This window comes from Ornithorhynchus anatinus, chromosome 13 (genome assembly GCF_004115215.2).
Source record: "Ornithorhynchus anatinus isolate Pmale09 chromosome 13, mOrnAna1.pri.v4, whole genome shotgun sequence".
Classification (NCBI taxonomy): Eukaryota; Metazoa; Chordata; class Mammalia; order Monotremata; family Ornithorhynchidae; genus Ornithorhynchus; species Ornithorhynchus anatinus.
In genome coordinates, this window is record NC_041740.1 from 12,437,772 (window position 1) to 12,463,416 (window position 25,645).

General features: G+C 44.0%; 1 protein-coding gene and 1 long non-coding RNA gene across 20 annotated transcripts in view; both read left to right on the forward strand.

Moving 5' to 3' along the window:
• LOC103170327 overlaps positions 1 to 12,942 on the forward strand; it is a 74,805-nt gene extending 61,863 nt beyond the window's left edge. For both annotated transcript variants that reach the window (XR_486097.3, XR_005660735.1), the window contains one exon: positions 12,267 to 12,942. This is a non-coding gene — a long non-coding RNA (uncharacterized LOC103170327). The remainder of the gene's footprint in view (positions 1 to 12,266) is intronic.
• Positions 12,943 to 15,707: 2,765 nt separating this feature from the next.
• PARD3 (par-3 family cell polarity regulator) overlaps positions 15,708 to 25,645 on the forward strand; it is a 471,934-nt gene continuing 461,996 nt past the window's right edge. For 12 of the 18 annotated variants that reach the window (XM_029077446.2, XM_029077455.2, XM_029077448.2 and 9 more), the window contains exon 1: positions 15,709 to 15,929. In XM_029077446.2, the coding sequence (XP_028933279.1) occupies positions 15,810 to 15,929 (120 nt within the window). In that variant the 5' untranslated portion in view covers positions 15,709 to 15,809. Of the gene's footprint in view, positions 15,930 to 25,645 lie in introns of all 18 variants that reach the window. The other 6 variants (XM_029077450.2, XM_029077456.2, XM_029077460.2 and 3 more) reach the window with 3 other exon arrangements.

Here is a 25,645-nt window from a genome sequence, read left to right on the forward strand (position 1 = left end):
TACATAAGGTAATGAAAATATATACAGTTGAGTGAATGAGCACAGTGCTGAGGGGAGGGGAAGGGAGAAGGGGAGGAGCAGATCCACCAGGCCATACAGCTTCTCTATATGTTGTTTACCTAGCACTTGGGAATTTACAAAGAAATCATATCTCTTCTAGGAGACCTTCCCCATTTAATTTCTAATCTCTCTACTTTATATTCCCCAGGGACTTACCTCAGCACTGTAGTATCACCTAATGACTTTTCAGAACCCCCCACAGCAGTTAATTTGGGCAGGGAATGTGACCGTTTATTGCTCTATTGTACTGTCCCAAGAGTTTAGTGCAGTGCTTTGCACACAGTAAGCACTCAGTAAATATATGACTGTCCTATCAGTCATATACTTTAGAATCTGGCATCCCCTGCTAGATTGTAAACTGCTTCTGGGCAGGGATCACCTGCTTAATTCTATTGCATGCTCCCAGGCACCTATGATGGTAATCGGCACACTATAGGTCCTCAATGTATACTATTGATTAGGAGATGATTAGATGCGATTTTAGGCATTTACAGTTTAGTGGGAGGAAACAATAGGTGTAAATGGAATAATACAAAATAGTCAAAAGAATTAGGGAATAAGTTCTAAATAAACAAAAGTTAATAAATCAGTAATGCAGCAAGCAGATAAATACATATCTGATGATGTGGAGAGCATTTTTGACCAGAGGATTTAATCAAGGATTGCCTTCTAGAGGACGTGGCTTTTAGAAGGCTTAAAAGGAAGTTTGGGGAAATGAGGGGATAGAGGGGATAAATGCAAGGAGAAAGAGGTGAGCAGTGGCAGCAGGAGATTTGAAAGTGGGCAACAGGGCCTTGGACTGTCAGCTGAGAACTACAAACCCATTTCACGGTCATTTTTGTGAGTTCATTTTTGTGAGTTTGTCCACAATTCCCCTCAAAAACATTGACATAATTATACCCTTACTAATTACCAGGCTGAATGCAAGAACAAAAGCAACAAAGTTGCGCTCACAGGCTCGTTTCTAATCAGTGTTTCTCTTATAAAACATGGTTTTGGAACCAGCAATGTGGGAATATTATAGAAGGATTGGTTTCAGTAGCAGATCCAACTACATCAGTGGAAACATCCCCTTTGTTCATTGAAGAAGATTAATTTTCCTTTGGTAAGCCTCTCCGCTTGATTGTATCTCTGAAATTATGAATATGAACTTGGAACCTGGTTTGAATCCTTGAAAATGGCATCGGGCAAAACAAAATCCAACCTTCTGTCAGGAACTATCTTTTGGGTTTCTAAGAACTGTGGAATTGTTTGGGAATATTCCACCTGGAGAAAGAAGTGTCCTTCCTTACTAACTTTTCCAAACTTTGATCATAAACCCCAGGAATGAAGGTCTTAGCAGGCTTTTCTAGGTGAAATACTTCTGGCATAATAAACAGAGAAGACTTGAAAGATTCCACTCCATTTTAATAAACTTACCAGACCATTTTCCAAAAGAATCTCTCTCATGTAACCATTTTCAGTTCCCTCAAGTACTCTCCCTAGAAACAAAAATTCTTGATCTTGGATTTATTTTCTAGGTTGCTCATTTTCAGTTGGAACATTTTTTTTTCCTTCGATCTTGCCAGTAAACATGCCATTGTGTGCAGAGCTTGAGCACTGTAACTCAAATTTCCACTTCTCTATCTTTTTATGGGAAACAGACCATTATTCTTCAGTATTTTCTACAATTAAGTGGCAAACTCCACATCCTCTTTTACAGAACATTTCCATATTTTTGTTTAAAGAATTCTCTTTTTAGATGCCCTGTCTGTACCTCTAGGTTCTGATTCATTCATGTGAGTCCTGTAGTGTTCCTGTGCTGGACACATTCTTCACTTTAATGGGGATGGCTTCCCCACTCAAAATATTTTAATCTGATATCAGACTTTCTCAGCACACCCAACTCTCCTATAATGTGGGAGTTGCAAAACCCCGGGTTAAGGAAAACATGCACTCTTGTGCTCACCTGGACTTACGTCAAGTTTACCTAAAGGAGTTGTTTCTTCTGACAGCATAGTGCACTGAATCCAAACAGACTTGCATATAATAATAATAATGTTGGTATTTGTTAAGCACTTACTAGGTGCCAAGCACTGTTCTAAGCGCTGAGAGAGATACAGGGTAATCAGGTTGTCCCATGTGAGGCTCACAGTTAATCCCCATTTTACAGATGAGGTAACTGAGGCACAGAGAAGTGAAGTGACTTGCCCTCAGTCACACAGCTGACACGTGGCAGAGCAGGGATTCGAACTCATGACCTCTGACTCCCAGGCCCGGGCTCTTTCCACTGAGCCACGCTGCTTCTCTTAATCCAAAACACAGTTTGCTGTATCCAAACAGGCTCTAATTCCCAAAGAACATTCTAGCCAAAATGTATAGTGAAAACACACGCAATGGCAGAACTGAATGTATTGTAGTCTTTTCTGTGCCTTTTTGAAAATGTTTTTCTTTTTAGATTTGTATAATCCTATGAAATATAATAGTTAGGGATGGTGCCTACCAACCCTATTTTATTGTACTTTATCAAGTATGTAATAGAGTGCTCTGTATATACAAGAAGCTCTCAAATAACATTGATGGATTGAATAATAATAATGATTATTATTAGAAAAGCAACATGGTGTAGTAGAAAGAGCATGGGCCTGGGAATCAGAGGGCTTGCGTTCTTAACCGGCTCTGTCCCTTGTCTGCTGTGTCCTTGGGCAAGTCACTAAATTTTTCTGTGCCTCAGTTTTCTTATTGGTAAAATGGGGATTAAACCCTGCTGCTGCCTCTTATTTAGAGCGTGAGCTCCATGTGGGACAGGGACTGTGTCCAGCCTCATTATCTTGCATATACCCCAGCAGTTAGTACAGTGTTTGGCACATAAGCACCTTAATAATAATGATAATAATAATGATGACAGTAAGTGGTATTTTATCTCTTATTATGTGTGGAGTCCTGTGCTGAGAACTTAAGTCAATACCAGACAGCTTAAACCTTGTCCTATGTAAGGCTCTAAGCTGAAGAGGAAGGGGGAAGAGGTATTTATCATTTACAAATGAGGAAACCAAGGCACAGAGAAATTAAGTGACTTGCCTAAGGTTACAGAGTAGGCACGTGGCAGAGCTGAGATTAGAACCCTGGTCCTCTGACTCCCAGATACATCCTCTTTCCCCTAGCCATGTGGCATCCCAATATATAATATACTTGAAACTTTGTAGTACCTTTAAAATCACAAGGCTAAACATGTGAAGTTGACAGTGGGAGTTCTTAAGCAGCCCTGTGGTTGAATGAGCTAAAGAGGGGGTTGTTTTTGCTGCTGGCTTGCAGTACTATCTAGGGAACATCTCCAATCCCTTTAGGCAAAATTATAGTGTGCTTTTTTTTTACATACCTCAACATCGACTCTACAGTCTCAGGGTGCTGTAAAAATGAATCAATAAGTTATTTCTCTTGCAAGTACTTTGCTGCATCTGACTGGAAAACACTTTTTTGGTGGAAAGAAATAGGTGTTCCTGCTTAGTGTGGTCCGGAGAAATGGGCCTAGTCTTAGAGGTATTGGCCCAACTACTTCGAGGCTTAGGCTGCTGCTTAGTGGATCTGCAGATCACTTTGGTCACCTGAGGACAGGCTATCTCTGATGCCCACATGTCCTTTGTCTTCCTCTCCACAAGGAAACCAGATAGAAAGGAGTTGAGAGGCTGCTCTGTCCCCATAAGAAGATTGTCCCATTGGCCAGTTTGTCATGGAACTCACAGATATTTCAAAATGAATTTTTTAGTGCAAAATTCCTCTGTGTACCAAATAAACCTGGCAAAATAGCATTTGACTTCCAGTCAACCTATGAATGGAGAGCATCATACTGACCAGGTTTATGTTTCTGGCACCATAAAACTCTTGTGCCTCCTCAGAGTTTCTGAGTTGTTCACCCCTCAGGCAGGCACCATTTCTGGGTTTGCATTCTCCCTCTGCCAATTCCACAGCCCGTTCCCCCCCCCACACACACACACCCCTCCCCCTTTCCTGGCCCTCAGAGGTCTCACAGGTTGGAAATGGGCGGATGAATCCCTCCCGCCCCCCAGTCCAATATTCTCAGGCAGCAGTGGTCCATCAGATGGTCTTTTGAGCCCTTTGGAAATTTGGAAGATGCCATCTCACCACAAAGCCCCCACCTATGTGGTTGAATCCATTGGATTTCAGCTCAAAATGGAAGTATTAATACAAAACTTACCATTCACCAAACCCCTTTGGTTTGAATGAAAAGCGGAGTTGGCATGGTTTGAACATTAAGAAACATATGGGTTTGATTTTTATCTTAAAAACAAACAAAAAACCCAACAGTGATTTTGCCCCATGCAGACTCAGCCCATGTTTAGATCTAAAACATCTTCCACTTATTGTGATTGGAAATTCTTAATCTTTTTCTGGTCCCACCTAGATTGCCTATCAATGTGGGAGGCAGCAACTGTTTTAAAAAGAAATTGGACAAAGTGGGAAGAAGGTTGTATTTTCCTTGAACTTAAAAATTCCCAGAATGACTCTAGAGAAATCCAGATACCTACCTGGGACATAAAGCAGCACACAGAGAGGACTCTTGTTGGATCTCTTTCTGCAGTTTGCTGTGTGACCTTGGCCAAGTCACTCAAATTCTCTGGGCCCCAGCTACCTCATCTGTAAAATGGGGATTGAGACTCTGAGCCTTATGGGAGACTGGAACTATTTCCAACCTGATTAACTTGTATCTACCCCAACACTTAGAGTGCCTGGCACATAGTAAGCACTTAACAAGTACCGTGAAAATATTTCCAAAAAGCCTCTCCCATCCAGACTCTGGGAAAGGATGACTTTGAATTGTCAATCAAAAAAGCATTTCCTTGAGTTCCAACCTTTTTCACCTTGTAATAATGGATTGCACATGGAGTAAAATTGAGTACAGTACACAAGAGCTTTGTTTTGCATCTCTATTAGGGATCCCATCTAGACTCCTTTTCTTGCTCCTTGTTGGTCCAAGGCCACTGAAATTTAACAGGTCCAAAACAGAGCTACTGGAATTCCCTCCCTCCTCAAATCCTACAATTACTCTTCCCTACTTCAAAGCCTTATTGAAGGCCCATCTCCTCCAAGAGGCCTTCCCAGACTAAGCCCCACCTTTCCTCATCTCCCACTCCCTTCTACATCGCCCTGACTTGTTCCCTTTGCTCTTCCCCCCTCCTGGCCCCACAGCACTTATGTACATACCTGTAATTTTATTTGTATTGATGTCTGTCTCCCCCCTCTAGACTGTAAGCTTGTTGAAAGCAGGGAATGTGACTGTTTATTGTTGTATTTTACTTTCCCAAGCATTTAGTACAGTGCTGTACACAAGTAAGTGCTCAATACATACAAAGGAATGAATGAGGAAATGCAGGACTGCAGCGAGGGGAAAAGATCAGGGCTGGAGATGTAGATTAGGGAATCATCATAATAATAATAATAATGTTGGTATTTGTTAAGCGCTTACTATGTGCCGAGCACTGTTCTAAGAGCTGGGGTAGACATAGGGGAATCAGGTTATCCCACGTGGGGCTCACAGTCTTAATCCCCATTTTACAGATGAGGGAACTGAGGCACAGAGAAGTTAAGTGACTTGCCCACAGTCACACAGCTGACAAGTGGCAGAGCTGGGATTCGAACTCATGAGCCCTGACTCCAAAGCCCGTGCTCTTTCCACTGAGCCACGCTGCTTCCTTATCTGCATAGTGGGTTTAGTTTTGCAGCCATGATGTAAAATCACCTGTTATAACTCAATAATCAGTAGTCATGACAGTAGTCATGACAACTTAAGAATAACTCTGACCCCTGAAATCACAGGCACTGCACTGCTGCAGAATTACTCAAGGCATAGTCTCTGGGTAGCTTCATTGTTTTGCTTTCTTCAGCTGCAGCTGTGAGATATTCAGGTGATGTCCATTAAAGTGATGATTGAGTTTGCCGAAGAGAACCTCACCACATGACTTGCCTCATTGCCAGTCATCCGTCTCAAAATTACAATACCAGCAGGTTCAGGGGAAAACTTTCAATCTTTTCAATAATAAAGTTTTAAAGTGCAATCTATAAAGAAATGAAATTGGTTTCCATTGTCCCAAAAATGAGCTGCCAGCCATTTTTCTCAGGTCTTAAAAAAATTCATTACCATCCCTTGTTACATAAATAAAATTCCTAATCAAAGCCCCCCCCAAAGAATAAAAATCTTTACAATCACTTTACAAATTCTCATCCAGAATATGTTTATATAGAGTCACTGAAAACACAATCTGTGGACTGAGACCAGAGCAGTTTGTGAGCTGTTTGGATAAGTTTTCTTTAAGCAGGCACTGTCCTTGTAGAATTTACATTTTAATTATTCTCCCTACTTGGTGAGAATAAAAAATCTTTTTAAAAAATCTTCTAGTTGTGAGTCTACTTCCTAAACCTCAAAGGTTGAGGAATTAGCTCAGATTGTTTACTATTTTATCTCCAAATTGTTGAATCTGTCCTTATTTGAATTTGTCCAATTGTTGCCTGTCCTTATTTCCCTTGTCTTCCTTTTGCTTTTCAGTCGCTTCTTGTGGAAAAGTATATGAATCAGTGTTCTGTTATTCTTCCCAGCATTTAGTACAGTGCTTCATTCATTGGGACTACTACCTCTGTCTTCTCACCCAAACCCTATCATCACCGTAGACAACACCACCATCCTTCCTGTCTCACAAGCCTGTAACCTTGGCATCATCCTTGACTCATCTCTCTCATTCAACCCACATATTCAATCTTTCCTCTCCATCCAAACTGCTACCACATTAATCCAAACACATATTCTGTCCCACCTTGAGTACTATATCAGCCTCCTTGATGATCTCCCTGCCTCCTATCTCTTCCCCACTCCATACTGCACTCTGCTGCCCGGATCATTTTTCTACAGAAATGCTGAGTCCATGTTTCCCCACTTCTCAAGAACCTCAAGTGATTGCCCATCCACCTCCACACCAAGCAGAAACTCCTTACCATCAGCTTTAAAGCACTCTATCACCTCGCCCCCTCCTACCTCACCTCACTGCTCTCCTACTACAACTCAGCCTGGGCACTTGATTCTTCTGGTGCCAACCTACTCTCAGTACCTCAAACTCATCTATCTCGCCACCGACCTCTGGCCCACGACCTGCCTCTGGCTCGGAACACCCTCCCTCTTCATATCTGACTATTACTATCCCCATCTTCACAGCCTTATTGAAGGCCCATCTCCTCCAAGAGGTCTTCCCTGACTAAGCCCTTATTTTCACCTCTCCCACTCCCTTCTGTGCTGCCCTGATTTGCTTCCTTTATTCACCCCTTGCCCAGCCCCACAGCACTTATGTCCATACCTGTAATTTATATTGATGGCTGTCTTCCCCTTTATGCTGTAGCTCATTGTGGACAGGAGAAATACCTACCAACCCTGTTATATTGCACTTTCCCAAGCACTTAGAACAATGCGTTGCACACAGTAAGCACTCAAATATGATAGATTGGAAGTGCTTAATACATGGGATTATTTATATTATATAATTGATAAAGATACATTCTAAGATCAAGAAAATTCATTTTGAACCTAGGAAGGTTATCAAACAAAAACCACCAAAATCAGAAATAGCACCCCAGATCTACTAAGCCGTAACTGCCATGTGGAAGAAGAGCAACCCACCAGAACAGCTGAGGCTAGGCATTCAGCATCCAAGAGCCCGGGCTTGGGAGTCAGAGTTCATGGGTTCGAATCCCGGCTCTGCCGCTTGCCAGCTGTGTGACTTTGGGCAAGTCACTTCACGTCTCTGTGCCTCAGTTACCTCATCTGTAAAATGGGGATTAAAACTGTGAGCCCCACGTGGGACAACCTGATCACCTTGTTTCCCCAGCGCTTAGAACAGTGCTTTGCACATAGTAAGCATTTAACAAATACCACCATTTATTCAGCAGACCGCAGGAATGAATCAGAGTGGAGTGCATTGTTTGTTCGAAGCCACAGAATTAGAATAGCCAAGGTCAAGCATCAGGCAAATGGTCAAGCTGGGATTAGAACCCAGGTCCTTCTGACTCCCAGTCTCATGCTCTTTCCACTGGGCCACAAGGCCTAGTTTCTTACAAGAACTCTATTGACCAAATTTGAAATCAATACAATCAAATGTGGAGTCTCAGAATAGCTTGGAAATCAACAGAGAATAGATGAAGAGGCATCTATTGAGAGACAGCATGGCCTAGTGGCTAAAGCATGGGTCTGAGAGTCAGAGGGACCTGGGTTCTAATCTCAGCTCCTCCACCTTCATTCATTCAATCGTATCAAGCTCTTACTTTGTGCAGAGTACTGTCTGAGCACTTGGGAAAGTATAATACTTGTCTGCTGTGGGACCTTGGGCAAGTCACTTCACTTTTCTGTGCCTTGGTCACCTCCTTTGTAAAATGGGGATTAAGACTGTGAGCCCCATATGGGACTGTGTTCCACCTAATTAACTTGAATCTACCCCAGTGCTTAGAAGAGTGCCTGACACAGTAAGCGCTTAATAAATACCATAGTAAAAAAGCATTAGGTTCTTAAAAAGCCCTGAGTTATGGGAAGATTTCATTATGGCAAGCATCAATTCAGTGGGAATTAATGTGTTAGTGGATTGATGGATTAAAGATTCCACCATGACTGATATTTTTCCATCAAATTCCAGTATCACTATTATGTCTACCACTAGCAGAATGCTTCTTACTCTGTATTATTATTGTCATTTTACTGTTTTAAGTACTGTAAAGTCACAGTGATGTAAGGAAACAAAGTACTGTACAGTATAGTAAGGCTGAATCAGTCAATCAGTGGACTTTCTTGAGGCCTTATTATGTACAGACCACTGTACTAAGCTCTTGGAGAATACAGTACAGCAGAGTCGGCAGACCTGTTGCCTGCCCACAGTGAGCTTTGAGTCTCGAGGGGGAGACAGGATGGGAAATATAGCGGCACCACACCTTGACTGACCCCATGGGCGTGAGCACTGAATTTACTTACACCTACTTGGGAATGTTGTTATTTCAAAACAGGCTTGCACTGTGGGAAGAAACATTCACTACTACTTCTACTGTGTTGCATCCAAATGGTGTAATGAAAACATGTGTTATAGCAGAGTTAGGTGTCAGAGATGGCTGAATAACCAGCTTTTACCTTCATGTCTTAATGAAGTATCCCATCTAAAATTATATATAATTTGCTATGTAGCCATCTAAAAAAACCAATTGGAGAAAACAAATTAGCTGGAGAAAATATGAGTGACTAGAGGGAGAACTAGGGAAAACCCCCACCAAAAAACAAAACAGGTAGCCTGCCAAACAGATGAGAAAACTTATGCAATATTAAAGTAATCAAGGAAATTAAGTAATGAAATTGGATATTTACTCCCCTCACATTGAAGGACTTAGAATAATAGATACTTAAGCACCAATATCAACTGCTTACTCTCAAAGATAGCAAAGATGCCAAGAAGTCCAAGAGAGGAGAAATCAAAAGCAGGTCTTCCAGAATCATCAAAGGAAATTGCCTTCAGGAATTGAAACTGGAAAAAATACTCCCAAACTGAGAGTGAACTTCAGATTCAAGATGTGTTGGAATTCAGATCAAGGTTTCTGCAGGCGCCTAAAAGCCAGAACCCCCAACACTTTGGTGGCAAGAAGAGAAAACGTAGATATGAAAATGTCACTTTTTTGCAATATCTGAAAAGAAGGCTCCAGGAGTCATCAAAGCAGCTGGTAATTGGAAAGCACCAGGTACTGACTCTTGAGATTCTTGAGCCAGAAGTGCTGTAACCACAGCATGTTTCATAAACCAGAAGAAGGGCCTAAGCGTCTGACATCTGGAAACAGTTTTCTCTTGCTAAAAGATAACAAAACTTTACCCAGTGCAGTACAGATCAATGCCATATTTGCCTACCATCTAAGAACTAATGACATCCATTTTGGTGAAAATTTGCTATAGTGCTTAACGAATACTGGGAGAGAGGTGCCCTGAGGCACAGAGCATTTCTCCCTGCCTTCCAGACTCCAGCTGCCTTCAATGAATCTTCTCCTAGCTAGATGGGAAGTAGGATGAAATGGTAAACTTGTTGTATGGTAGTGTCCTAAATGTTTGTACAGTGCTCTGCATATGGTAAGCATTCATTAAATACCATTGATGATGATGATGAAGAATTGGAGAAGTGAAAAATTCTTCTATTTCTGGGGTTGAGGGTACTGTACCACATCTGAATTGTTTCTCTCATTTGGAGTTGTGTACCTTTTTTTAATGATTACAGAGGGTAAGGTGGAAGTGTTTTGCTCATTTTTTATGCTAATTGACACCATGGAGGTCCTAGACTCTACACAGGTGTCAGTTTTTTGTTTTGTTTCTTATAGTATTTGTTAAATGCTTAGTATGTGTCAAACCCTGTTGTAAGTGCTGGGGTAGGTACAAGTTAATTAGGTTGGCCACAGTCCCTGTCCCAAATGGGGTTCACAGTCCAAGTAGAAGGAGAGAAGGGGAACTGAGGCACAGAGAAATTAAGTGGCTTGTCCAAGGTCACACAGCAAGCAAGTGGCAGAGTGGGGATTAGAACCCAGGTGGTCTGACTCCCCGGCCCATGCTCTTTCTGCTAAGCCACACTGCTTCTCCAACAGAGATCCCAAGGCTGAATTCAGTCAGGCCCAGACAATTTAGGGCCCGAAGTGTGAGCATAATATATCAAACCAAAGGAGAAAAAAGTTACCTCAGTTGTCCCAGGGATGTAAAGCATTCTTAATTATAGTTTTGGGGACTGTTAATCTGGTTATTAGCAGAGAGCCAAATATGAGCACAAGCGAAATTGATCATTAGAAAGCTTCTGATTCAGTTCCCCACTTATAACTAATAGAGATTTGAGAATTTATAAGATTAAGAGCCTTTGGCTGTTTTTTTTTTTTTGCAGCAGGTAATGAGGAAATGGAACATCATACTAGAGCTTTCAAATGATGAAAGAACTGTCTTTGGGACATATGCTATATTTCTAAAGGGGGACTATTCCATGGAGACTCACTTAGAGCCTTAGGGTATTTAGACTAAATCTCCTAAAGCAGAACACAAAATGATTCCAGTCATGATTTTAAAATAAAATATGAAGATGAGCATCATCTTATTAATTTGCTGTGGACTGATTTGGTACAGGTAATGAATGACCAGTCTTTGAATTATACAGTCCGAAGGAAAACCTATCATACCTGGGACAGTTCTTTGATCAACTGAAAACTGGCAAATGTTCTCCTTTTGCTAGAGAAAGTAATTTTAATAGTTACTCAAGGGATTCCCTAAGATCACGGGCAAGGATGCATTGTGTGCGATACCAGTTCTAAAATTAGCTATCAACAGTTAGCAGAGACTAAGTGAATGGACTAATACCAGCTTATGAATTTGACACCAAAAATGTGATGGAAACAGCTGTTTTAACTTGTCTTGGGACAGAGGTGTGAAAACAGATGAACAAATTCTGGCCAGACATTCAGTTAGCTTGGTAAACCTTTAGCCAAAATCAGAGTTCCGTGATAGTACTCTACCTTTTTTTTCCAAGAATATATGCAGAGAAAATAGATAACAGGACTTAGTTTAAGGAGAGAAAACAAACGTGGAGATTGAAATTCAGGAAAGGAAACGAAAGCTGGTTATGGTCATGGAATGTGTCTGCTATTTCTTTTGTCCTCTACCCAGTGCTTAGTACAGGGCTCTGCACATAGTTAAGCACTCAGTAAATATGATTGATTGATTGTCTTTTGACCTTTGCCTTGGTTCCATGTGTACTAGTGAAACAATATCTTAGAGATTGGAGATTCACTCTACAACCACCACTATTCAGAAATTGACACCTAGGGGTATATGTCACAGAACCCAGAGAATTTCATCCCAACAACAGACAACTAAAATATTATGTCCATGTTGTTATAATAACAATAATTGTGGTATTTGTTAAGGACTTACTATTTACTAAACACTGTGCTAAACTCTGGGGTAGATACAATAGTCAGAACAGCCATAACTCCTGTCTCTCTAGGGGTCACAGTCTAAGAGGGAAAGAGAACAGCTAATTAATCCCCAGTTTACAGATGAGGAAATTGAAGCGCAGAGAAGGGGAGGCTTACGTAAGGTCATCCAGCCGGCAAATGGCGGATTAAAAATAAGAAATCAGGTCTTCTAACTTCCAGTCCTTTTGTCTTTCCAATAGGCCAGACTTCTTCCAAGTCCGATTGATCTTTAAAGGATAAATGGGGAAAAAGATGAAGAAACAACAAAGGTTATGAAGATTGAGAAACTGAAAAGGACAATATCTTGAGTTTGTATTATAATTTTTCCAAAGAATTTTCACTCATTTACCCCATTTTATCTTCACACTATCCCTGGATGTGTTATTAGTTCTACTAGATATTAGTTCCATTTTACAGATGAGGAAAGTGGCACAGAGAAGTGAAGCAAACAGCCCCAGACAAGTTGGGACTAGATTCCACGTCCCTCTGTCCCCAGACCAGTGCCCTCAGCACTACGTCCTTTCCACAGTGGCCCAAGATTCTTTGTCACTGGCCAAAAAATATGAGAAATTACAAGGGCTCCCAATGGTTTCAAAAAATTTAAGATGCTTAATGTGTTGATAACTGTTATAGGAAGCACTCAGTAAATCCACTGACTACATACATAGGACACGTCAGTTTTATTTTTGATTTTACCTCCTACTTTCTCGAACTGGGGCGAATTCAACCTTGCTGAAATCTACACGTGTAAAATCATCATACACACATTACTTGTGTCACAGGCCTGACCTGGCATAAAGAACTTTATGGTTAGTTAGAAGATCTGAAATGAGATTTCATTCGTGTTTATTTGTATAATTATTATTTTTGTAATAATCATAATTATGATATTTGTTAAGCACTTACTACTTGCCAGGCACTGTACTAAGCACCAGGGTGGATACAAGCAAATTCAGTTGGACACAGTCTCTGTCCCACTTAGGGCTCACAGTCTCAATCCCCATTTTAACAGATGAGGTAAGTGAGGCCCAGAGAAGTGAATTGACTTGCCCAAGGTCACATAGCAAACAAGTGGCTGAGCTGGAATTAGAACCCATGACCTTCAGACTCCCAAGCCCATGCGCTATCCACTACACCATGCTGCTTGTCTGTAATGCGGCTGAAGGAAACTATCGTTCCCCTTATGGACCCCAAAATAAAAAGTGAAATGGAACACCATATAGTATACGACGGCAATTCCAAAGACAATCTTCAGGGGAATAAACCCTTCTTCGAGCAAAACAACATGAAGCTGTTGGGAAATTATCGTCCATAGTGGTAGGAAAAATGAGCTTCATTCATCATTTCCATTTTTTCTAGTCCCACGCTTGCCTTGCTTGGCCTCTTGTGGATTTTTCCGCACTCTTTCTATCTTTTTTGAAAAAGACCTCACTCTCGTCGATGTAAATTGATAATATTCTGGAAGGGGCAGCATCGAAGGTAAAGCGACGGTGTGCGTCTGGCTCGCTTTGCCCATCCCTCGGCCTAAGACACTGGGGATAAGCAGGGCTCATCGATCTGGGTTGTGCAGTGCAGCTTTTCCATTTTTCTAAAGGCATCGGCGAGGTTGATGTTGAATGTCGGCTTTTCCAAATTGGGATGGGGGCAGCGGCACTGGAGACTTCAGTAAAGCAGCAGCCTGGGGAAGAAGCCTGGGCCAGGACAAGACGGCTGGGTGGAGCCGAGGGCACAGGAGGGTTTTGGCTCTGAGGGCACGATGGCTTGCCCACCCTTTCCTGGAGGAGCAGGGCCTAAGTGTGGGGACGGCCAGGCCCCCAGACCCCCACCGTGTGTGGGCAGGCCTTCCGAGGGCCGACAGCCCATCCCGGCCAGGGCATCCAGACAGGCACCATCCTCTAAGCATCCAGACAGGCACCGTCCTCTGGGCATCCAGACAGGCATCGTCATCTGCCCTCCTTCGGTCCGCTCGCCTCGTTCCCCGCAGCCCCTTTACACCATTTAAGAACGAGTCCATGCCAGGAGTTGGGATATTTAAAGACACTTTCCTCCCGGGTAGTCACACAGTCATCTGTATGACTTTGGGCAAGTCACTTAACTTCTCTGTGCCTCAATGACCTCACCTGTAAAATGGACTTTGAGACTGTGAGTCCATGGAACAATCTCATCACCTTGTATCCTCCTCGGTGCTTTGCACCTAGCGCTTAAATGCCATCCTTGTTATAATTACCAAGAGGGGTCGGCGGGAGGGACGGGGAGGGGGAAAAGACCATTCCTCCGGGCAAGAGCAGGCTGCGGACACCGGGGAACCTGGGGGGCGGAGACCGGGGGATGGTAATAATAATAATAATAATGGCATTCGTTAAGCGCTTACTATGTGCAAAGCACTGTTCTAAGCGCTGGCGGGGATAGAGGTGATCAGGTGGTCCCAGGATGGTAGAGGTGCGGGGCGGGGATACAGGGGGGATGGTAGAGGTGCGGGGCGCGGATACAGGGGGATGGTAGAGGTGCGGGGCGGAGATACAGGGAGATGGTAGAGGTGCGGGGCGCGGAGCCCCAGGGAAAACCAACCCTTGATGAAAACCCGTGGAAAAGGCAGCGGAGGCCCGCGGCCGCCAACCCGCCCCCTCCACGCCCCTCCTCTCCGCGCTGCCCCCTCCCCGCTGCCCCCCACAACCGCGTCCATTACCCTATTTATTTTGTTAATGAGATGTACATCCCCTTGATTCTATTTATTGCTATTGTTTTAATGAGATGTACATCCCCTTGATTCTATTTATTGCTATTGTTTTCGTCCGTCTGTCTCCCCCGATTAGACTGTGAGCCCGTCAAAGGGCAGGGTCTGTCTCTGTTGCCGATTTGTCCATTCTAAGCGCTTAGTCCAGTGCTCTGCACATAGTAAGCGCTCAATAAATACTACGAAATGAATGAAGGCACCCCCAAGGGCACCCGGCCGGGAGGGCAGCCGGCCTTCCTCAATCCCCCCTGCTCCCTCCTCCTCCTCCTTTTCCCGGGGCTCCTCCCCGCTTCTCGGTGCTCCGCCTCCCTCCCCCCGCCTCTGTGTGTGTGTGTGTGTGTGTGTCTGTGTGTGTGAGTGGGAGATAGAAAGAGAGAGAGAGAAAGGGGGAGGGAGGAGAGCGGGAGCGCGCGGCAGCCCCGGAGCGCGCAGGGGCCGCCGAACAGGTGGGCAGAGGCGGCGGCCCCCCCCCCCCCACCGACCCCCCACCCCCTCGGACCCCACCGGACCCCGACCTCGGCGGCCTCCGCGGGGAAGGAGCAGGAGGAGCAGGAGGAGACCGTGCGGCCGCGCTGCAGCTCCCGAGCTCCAGCCCCCGAGCTCCAGCCCCCGACCTGCAGCCTCCGAGCTCCAGCCCCCGACCTGCAGCCTCCGAGCTCCAGCTCCCGACCTGCAGCCTCCGAGCTCCAGCTCCCGACCTGCAGCCTCCGAGCTCCAGCCCCCGAGCTGCAGCCCCCGAGCTCCAGCCCCGCCGCGGCTCCGGCATCGCCCACCCGCCCGCCGATCATGAGAGCGGGGCAGACCCCGGCCCCGCCTCCGGCCCCGCGACCCTAACCCCCGGGCCCCCAGCCCCCCACCGGCCCGGCCTCCCCGCCAGCACCCCCCTCCGACGCCCCCCGGCCGGGGGCACAGGGGGCACCGAGGGCGGAGGACGCCCCCCGAGCCCCGGGACGGGACGACGACGACCGACCGACGAGCAGGAGGAGGAGGAGGCGGCGGCGGCGGCGGCATGAAAGTCACCGTGTGTTTCGGGAGGACCCGGGTGGTCGTGCCCTGCGGGGATGGGAATATGAAAGTTTTCAACCTCATCCAGCAAGCCGTCACCCGCTACAAGAAGGCCATCGCCAAGGTGAGGGGGAGGGGGGGACCCCAGGGTCCCCGGGGGGGAGAGGAGGAGGAGGAAGGAGAGAGGGAGCCCGGGATCAATATGGCGCTTCCCGGGAAGGGGGAGAGGGGGGAAGGCTGGGGAGGGGGCTGGAGGGGCCCATGCTGGGGACCCAGGAGTTCTGCTGCACGGAGGCCGGAGGGCTGCCCCATTCTCGTGCTCATCCCTTCTCCTCCTCTTTCCCCCCTCCTCCTCCAGGGCTGCCGCCTTTCCTTCTGTCCCCCGAGTTGCCTGACAGGCGGGGAAAGTTTTCCACCCTGTCCCGGCCTCGGGGGCAGGGAGCGTCCTGGAGGCCGGGAGGGAAAGCATTAAGCGAACATGGCTGCAGCTGCTCCTGCTCCTGCTCCAGAATGGCTTTTCCAACCCGCTTGGGTCGGGGGTGGGGGGTGAATAAAGGTAAAACTGCCCCGGACGCGTGGGAGACTTTGGGCCTAAACTCTTTGTCGCCTCTTCTCCCCCACCGCCTTTAGTTGGCTAAAGAAAGCGAGTTTCTCCACACTTCCCCCACCCCGCAAAAAAAAAAAAAAGGGGGAGAAAAGGGTGCGTGTGTTCATTCAGTAGTATTTATTGAGCGCTTACTATGTGCGGAGCGCTGTACTTGAGAGAGAGATTGAAAGAGACCTAGAGACTGGGGGTCTGGCGTGCCCCGAGTCCGGGGTATATGGAGCGAACGAATGCATTGTACTACATGACTGTATTTAATAATGTATTTCCCTTCCCCCTCCGACATCCCACGGCTACTTCTGCAGTTGTGTGGGGGGGAGGGGGAAAGGTGGCTATCACCTCGTGCTCAGGTTTTCGCAGCTAATTACAGGTCGGTTACGAAGCCGTCTTGTTAAAAGGAGGAAAAATAAAATCAGATCGCCTACAGTGAGGTGCAAGCGTTGAACCGCGTTCAGTGGACTTTTCTTTCCTGGCCGAGACTTACTGGAAAGAGTTTAAATCCAGCCCCAGGCTTTCCACTCATTCCAGGCCCTGGAGGGAAAGACGGGGAAATGGTCTTTTTGTGTGTGTTTGACGAGAGTTTAGTTCTTGAGTGCAGGGCAGGAATATGCAATGAACTTCTTCTCCCCCGAAACTCTCTTGTTTCACGTAGTCTTTTTGAAAACAGAACTATGCTGGATCTATGAAATAGGCTGAATTGGAAAAACATTTCTTTTTTTTTCCCCCCTTTTGGAATTGGGGCGGGGGGAGGGAGGAAGGAGGCGGGTGTTTAGTGTTTTGGGTTTGCTTGATTGGGTGATGGGTTAATCACAAGCAGATCTACCCTAAAAGTCAGTGTCCTCTGTGTCGTTAATGCTTACTGCAGTACTCCGACTCACAGAATTACTCAAAAGCCCTGTCTGGGTGGGGAGTCCCATAATGGATTAAGTCTCTGCTGGAGTTATTTATAAAACCTAAAAAGTTCACTGGCATCCCCCAAAAAATCCTTTAAGATCTGCTATTCTCTCACTAGTTAATTTCCAGATGAGTTAGTTATACAGTAACTAGTGGCAGCTTCCCTTGTGTGGGAACATTGACGATTTTCCTTTTTTTGTTGAGGAGACACATTGTTCAAACATTTAGCTTATTGGAAACAATGTATCACAACCGTTTCCTATGATTGGTTACAGTTGTTTGTTTTTTTTCAGCGAAGTAGAGGTAGGTAGTTGTAGTTCAATCTTTTGCATTGTAGGACTTGCTTTTAGGCTTTACTTTGAGAAGAATTGATTTCAGACGTGGTGGTTTCGTCCTAGTAGTACTTTGAGTAGGGGTGTGGGATTGGAAGGCAAGAAGTTGTTTTTTGGGTTTTTTTTTTTAATGGGAAGAGGACAACCCATCGATGCATCAATCTTCCTTCAAAAAGAAATAATCAGGGTCTTTTATACAATCATTTAGGTTTTAAAAAAATGTAGCTTAGGTTTTATTTGCTTTAAACAATCTTGGGGAAAAATACACATTGAAAATGGGAAAATGTTCAACAGAGTTTATTAACTGTTGCATTTCATTGAAGTATTCAAGGTCAGAGTTCAATCCCTCTTTTCCCAAACGGTGTCTTATTTTTTCTCTTTTGAGGGGCATGGGGAGGAAGAACAGTATAGTTGGGCACTTAACCTGATTTCATTAATTAATCTAACCCAGCATTACCCTTTCCAGTCTAATTTGGCAGCTCTAGCATTATGCATCTTTCACCCTTTAAATCAAGGTTTGACAGAGCAATCAATCATTGGTAATGAGATCTTACTGTGTGCAAAGCACTGCACTAAGCACTTGGGATAGTACAGTACAACAGAGTTGTTAGAGACGTTCCTAGTCCAGAAGGAGCCAGACATGAATATAAATTGCCTGGCTGAGGGAGGGGTGAGCATGGCCTCGTGGATAGAGGACGTGCCCCGTGCCCCGGAGTCAGGAGGTGCTAATCTCGGCTCTACTCTGTGACTGTGGACAAGTCACTTCTTCTGGGCCTCGATTACCTAATCTGTAAAATGGGGGTTCAGACAATAAATTCTCTGTGGGACAGGGACTGTGTCTATTCTGACTTGCTTGTATCTCCTCCAGTGCTTAGTACAGTGCCTGGCACATAATAAGCGCTTAACAAATGCCACAGTTAATCAAAGGGTACAGATCCAGGAATTACTATTTGATAGACTATTTTCCCAAAACCTTGACCAAGCCCTCCAGTGGGCTCTGAACAAATGGTTACAGAACTAACTTCGCTCTACTCTTTTTCTCCCTGCATCGTCTCCCTGTTCCTCCCTCTCTATACAGAAGATATATGAATGGCATTAATAAAGAACCCAGTATATATGCTGTGTAAAAGAGTAACTTGAAGAGGACCATTTTAAAAATGCTATTATTAAAATACCTGTGTTTCTGACTACTTTATTATGTCAGCATTTTAAGGTTTGCAAAAAAACTATTAATCCTTGATAATTCCTTTAGATAAACTGTAAAGATCAGAAGGCAAATGGCTGTTTTTTTCTGATATCAGGAGTCCAGTTGTTGTAAAATCAATACACAATTCTTACTGGAAAATATTTCAGGGACATGTATCTTGTGTGAAATTTTAATTTAACATTATCATTTATTTTAGTCCTCTAGACTGTAAGCTCATCTTTTAGACTGTATGCTTGTTGTTTGAGCAGGGACTGTGTACTCTCCCAAGTGCTTGGTACAGTGCTCTGCACACAGAGAAGCAGCGTGGTGCAGTGGAAAGAGCACGGGCTTTGGAGTCAGGGCTCATGAGTTCGAATCCCAGCTCTGCCACTTGTCAGCTGTGTGACTGTGGGCAAGTCACTTAACTTCTCTGTGCCTCAGTTCCCTCATCTGTAAAATGGGGATTAAGATTGTGAGCCCCACGTGGGACAACCTGATTCCCCTCTGTTTACCCCAGCGCTTAGAACAGTGCTCTGCACATAGTAAGCGCTTAACAAATACCAACATTATTACAGTAAGCGCTCAGTGAGTATGATTGACTTACTGACCAGTTAGGCATTTAAAGGAGTAAGAAATAGATGCCAGTGTTGTGCCCTTCTCCTTCCCCCAAAATCTTCAAGCTTCTCTGGCACTTTGGTTATTACTCTTTATTTCTCTCTCTCTTTTTCACTTTATTATTTAGGAATGTGGCCAGATACTGTTTTGGTCTCTCTAGAAGGGAGTTTTTTTTTGAGTGGTTAGGGTGACTTGTTATGGACTGTGTCATTTCTCCCAACCTGATTAACAGTGTGGGAAGATGATGTTGAAGGTACAGTAAAATAGCCCTTTTTTAAACATCAGTAAGCATTCTAAATAAGGGTAATGTTTTGTAACTTAAAATTTAAAAGGAAGAATACATGACATTGAATGTGACACTTGGGATCATGCTAATGGAATAACAGAGTTTTAAAAAGGTTTGAAGAAGGATGTGAAATGATTTTTGCTTTGAAGGGTGACTTATGGGAAAAGATTAAGTAGATTTGGCTCACTCAGTATACACAAAAAGAGAAGTGGAGGTTAGGAGCATTCTCTCAGATGTATAGCAGCTTCAAAGGAAATAAATAGATGCCTGGAATCTATGGGCGATAAGCAAACAAAGTGAGAGTCCACAGGCATACAGCTAAGGAATTAAAACTAAATTCATGGTGAATTACTATTCTGGGAAGATGTGGGCCAAAATCAGAACTCTTGTCAAGGTCATAATAAGAAACAAGCAAGTGGAGGCATTTAGGGATGGAAGAGAGTATAGTTGTGATTGGGAGAGAAAAATCCAATAACTTTTCCTATAATAGCTGCTATTTTAGCTCTTCCCTAGTGTTTATGGATCCATGTTTGTGAGCCTTATATTACAGGCTTACCGACTTTATGGCCAAACACAGGAAAACAGTTCAAACTATTACATAAGTCTCTTGAAAACAGAGAACAAAGCTTCAGAAGACCTAAGTAGAGGTAGTAATGGAGACAGCAGTTCTATTCCTCTGTGTCACGTCAAAAAGACCAAATAAATTTGCAAGAGAGCCGGGTTACGTGCTGCTGTATATGGAGAGACCATTTACTTGGTTTTTGTGGGAAAAGTGAAGAGCAGGAGAAAAGGTTAGCAGATAACTCCTCCTGTTGGAGGACATACTCTCAGTTGCTTGAGGTTCCCCCCGACCACTTCCAGGAAGAGGAGATGGGGTACTCCATCCACTTGCTGCTGACACAGAGTAGAATGAGCTGCTAAACCCAGACCGAGGGGGTCGTACCAGGCCAGGATCAAGGCTGTTGGCCAGGACAGTGTGGGAATCTGGCAGCAGAACAACTGTGTGTGTTCAGTTTGGCCTCCATTGTTGCTGTCAGTTGGGAACCTTGGTTAAGTGCCAGAGTTAGAAGAAATTATTGGTAAAGTTTTAAGAAACCAAAGCTCACAGAAGAGGTCCAGGTGCTGTAAAATCTTGTCTCTAATTAAACGTGAACATTTAATAAAACCACCATGAACGTGCCATTTCTTATCTTCTCTGTCCTCCGATCTCATCTTCCCTTAGAAAGTGTCCTAGCTTCCGTTGCTGGGAAGAAGAGTGAAGGGGGGATTTGCAGGTGACTTACTCTCAGATGTAGTGAATTAGGGAGTGAAAGTCCCAGAGCCTTGGCTATACACTTTTATAGGAACTGAATTGAGCTGCTGTCAGAAGCAGATTGCTTTCTTTGCTTTTGGGGTTGTAGAAACTGGACCTGTACTTTGTCCCTGTGGTTTCTCCTCTTTGATGATAATAGTAATGCTGCTATTTGTTAAGCTCTTAGGATGTTCTGATCGCTGGGGTGGATATAAGCAAATTGGGTTGGACACAGTCCCTGTCCCACCCATAAGGGGCTCACAGTCTCAATCCCCGTTTTACAGATGGGGGAACTGAGGCACGGAGAAGTGAAGTGACTTGCCCAGCATCGCACAGCAGACAAGTGGCAGAGCTGGGGTTAGAACCCATGACCTGATTCCCGGGCCCATGCCCTATCCACTGTGCCATGCAGCTTCTCTTTGGTGTTCTTCTTCAGCCTCTTGATTTTCCAGCTGCCCTCCCCTCAGTTTCAACCTGGCATTGTTTTGGGACGCTTCAACAGCTAGGCAAGGGTCTAAATTCCTTTACAGTAATGCAAGAAGTATTTCTCTCTTCCCTCTTTCTTGTAGTGCTTTCTTTGCTTTTTCAAGTGAACAGTGGAGGTACCTTGATTTGCAGTTTCCTAGCTTTACCAGGATTGCCCCAGGTGGGATCATGTACAGTACAGTTGTATACTAAGAGAGGGGCAGAATAATAATGATGGCAATTGTTAAGCATTTACTATGTGCTGAGCACTGTTCTAAGCCCTGAATCTGACTAGCAGACCAGAAACTATGCATATTGGTTCTCTTGTTTTGGTTTTCCCCATTTATCCATATGTAAAATGGATGACTCTAATAATGACTTTTCCCACAGGGATTTACCCAGGCTTAATTGAAGGTTGTTAAGTTCCTTGACATCCTTAGATGTTGATGCCATTGCCATTATTTTTGATTAATATTCATTTCCACATCAGATCAGGCAGACATTTATTTGTAAACCGACAGATGCTGTCTTCTCTTCCCCTAAGTAATTCTGCTACATAAACTTTGATATTTAAACACATTATAATCTACTTGATTAACCAACCTACCAATACCCATGCTGCATTATCCAAAATTCCATACATTCTGGCCAGTCTGCACCCGGCTAGTAATGAAGTGAAAGTGGAAGTAGTAATAGCATTTAAATGCCTACTTTGTTTAAAAAACTGTTCTTGAACTTCAGGAAAAAATTCATGGATGAGAATTGGACAAGTTGCCTGGCCCCTCCGAGACTCAGAATCTCAAGACTAAGGACCTGAGAGGAAGTTGGAAAGATGAAATAATAAAATCCCCAAAACAATATGAAAGGGGCTGAATTGGTCCAGAAAGCTTTGGGCAGGAATGGTGGAAAACCTGGGATGATACGTGGCTCACCTCACTCTTCCCCAGGTTGCTTAGACTTTAGCTTGACCCTTGAGTATATAGGATCGAGACTTCCAACATAGTCAAAAACTTAGTAGAATATTGCTTTGGTTGGTGTACGGACTCGTTGGGGGATTTTATGTAGCTCTGTGTCTTCATTGTGATATTCAGGGTTCAGAATAGTAACTGTTTGGGAGGAAAAAGTTTTGAACAAGTAGAATGATGTGTGCTCTTCAGGATCTGTGCTACTGTAATTCCCAGCACATACCCGTGTGATTAGAAACCTGAAGCTGTGGAAGAGGGATGGTGACCTAATTTTTTCTCAATTTGCATATTCATGAAGGATTTTGATCTGTAAAATGTGTGTTCGTGGTTCTTGGCTTATAAGACCGTTGAGTTCTGTCCGGTGGTGGCTGCATCTGTGTCGGGCTCTTAGTTAAGTATGCAGGGAGGAAGCATTTTCAAGTGGCAACCATGCCCTTACTTCAAAGGAAGCCATTGAGGAGAGGAGAGGGAAGTGGAGGTGAGCTAGAGAAAGACACAGGCGGGAAAAGACTTAGGCTCCAGGAAACTGGGAGTGAGTGGTGAGGTTCAGATGGGCAAGATGGGTGCCAGGAGAGCTGGGGGAATACAGCTGAGGTGGACAGAGAGAGAAGCTGGCATGTCTAGTGCAGTATCAAGTCCAGAGGAACCTGGAAAGAGATGGAGCTGACTGTATTCTAGGAATCATAAAAGGCCCTATTCAAAAGTGGTCATAGTGGTGATCTTAAATATTTCTTTTGCCTTAGGAGCAATGACAGGAGGAGCAGTGGTGGTGGGGAGGGGTAGGGAGAGGGAGGGGAAACAGAGGAGACTAAGTTTCTTGAGGTCCAGAATTGTCTGTTAACTCTTATGGCATTGCATCTTTCCAGGTGCTTAGTGAGGTGCTCTGCACACATTAATCACTTAGTAAATGCCACTGATAGATTGACTGATATGAGAGCTACCGAGAAGCAGAAGAGAAGAGAGTCCAGGCTATGAGGAACTGTGAAGGGAGGGAGGACCCGGTGTTTAGAACTTGAAGGAGATTGGAGAGATGGGGGAAAAAAGGGTGACTGGAGAGGTAGGAGGTTCAGAAGATAGGGAGGGGAGCAATAGGGAAAGATAGAAAGGCAGATGAAGGTGAGATGAAGGAGAAAGGGGCAAGGTGTATTGTGGAGGAGCACAGTAGAGAAGGAGGAATTTAAGGGGAGTAGGGGACAGACTGAGACAGAGAAACCAAGAAAAGCACTGCAAAGAACTGAGAAAGAGAAGGACACCATTCCCTGTGTAATCTGGACCAAAATTGGATATTTGTTAGATTTAGAGAATTTTGAATTGGTTTCTGGAGCCTTGATCCTTAGGGGAATGTAGACTGGCAGTATTGTGGAGGCAGGGTGTTTGGCTTCAGGAGAGGAGAAGGTGCCAGGGGTTACTCATCAGCGACCTCTCCCTGGGGCATATTAACCGTGCTCCTTCTAGGACCGCCCCCGTGTGCTAGAGGAATGATGATTAGTGTGGACCTTCAGGCGGTGAAACTAGGAAAATGAAGGATTCGAGATGTAGGGGAGAGAGAGGAAGTGGGGCTGTCTTCTAGAATTAAAAAAAAAAAATTGCTGTCTATATGAACTTCAGATGAAAAGTAAAGATCCTTTCCATTTCACAACATGTGTGAAAGCAACTCAAAGCTCCCTTCAGAATAACTAAGCCTACTACACTAAAGTTCTCAGACCCAGCAAAGAGATCTTTCTCTCTATGCTTCTGCCCCACCACAGGAACCAGAATAAAGAGTAAATAAAATGAACAAGAAAGTAAAGCATTTTCTTTTCATTCAGATTGTAAATTTGAATCAAAAGACTTTTCAGTATTTGCGTAAGTTGCTAATAAGGTAGTGACTATGTGGCTGAGAGGTTTCAACCGAAAAAGTTGATAGCTAGCTGACTCACTGCAGACTCACCCTGGTATTTTTTTTTTTTCAAGATGCTATCTACATCAGGTAAAGTACTGAGCATTCAGGGTACTTAAGGCTTCACAGATTTGCATAGCATTGGAGTGATCTTTAGGATTCTTCACATTCAAAACTACTTGTCAAACACTTCTGGCTTAGGAAAAGAATAGACAAACTCAAAATTGTTGATCTTATTTACTCAGTTGAATAGTTTTAGGTTTTAAGACAAGAGAAATAAAATAGCATCTTAACATTAGCTGGGCTTGAATTGTTATATAAATGTGAAAAATGATTGAGTAGGTCAGCAAATGAGTTAGTAATTACTAGTAGCAGATTTTTTTCTTTCCTTGCAGTATATTAATAGTTTTTATTTTCACTTGGGATGAAATATAGTGTCTTGGCATATATGCTTATTTCTGTGTTTTTGGGGGTGGTGTTGATCGAACCATAAATTATGAGGTTTCAGAAACTGAAATATGCAGTCTTATTTTCTATAGAATCAATTTTCCAACATGTGTTGAATGTGTCTATATGTGTAAGTTCTCTAACCACAACTTTATACCAAGTGCTGGACCTAGCACAGTCAACTTTGGCTCCTGTTCAGCAAAGTTTCAAGTCTAAAAAGGTTTCCAGTCTTTCGAGTTGTTTAGCACCTGTGGAAAAGTAAAGTGAAAATTTATACTATATTAGTTCTTGCTGTACTGTTGCACAGGATATGACTAATCACTAAATCCATTAAAGCTGGTTATTCATTTTGGAGCCTGTGTTTCTTTATTACAGCCCTGGAAAAATGCATTTCTCAGACTAAACAAGTAGATAGCTGTAAGAGAATTTGTGTGCTTTTAGTTTTATTGGACTTTTGGATATTTAAACAGTTCCATCTATTACTCAGAGCCCCTTGCCTCATGAAACAGAAGTTGGGACCATTCTGCAGTATAATCCTAAATTAGTTATCCTGATATTCAGGTGACCCAAACAAAATGAGTTTCAAAGCTCCAGCCAGGTCTTGAGTTGAAAGTTCTGTGAATGCCCCAGGAACCATGTCTGAACCAGATTCCCAAACAAGGTAATGAACAGAGTTAGGATTTAATCAGGACCACAAATCAGAAAGGGTCAAAACAGAAAAGCCAAACTTTTGGTTTACAGGGTAATATATACTGCCACTGGGGTTCAAAACTGCAAAGGCAAAGGTGGAAAGATAAGCTTGCCAGGAATTAGGCACCCTCAGGCTGATTCCGTCATGGGCTGCCTGAAGGGCTTTTCTTGGGAAAGTGACTCGAT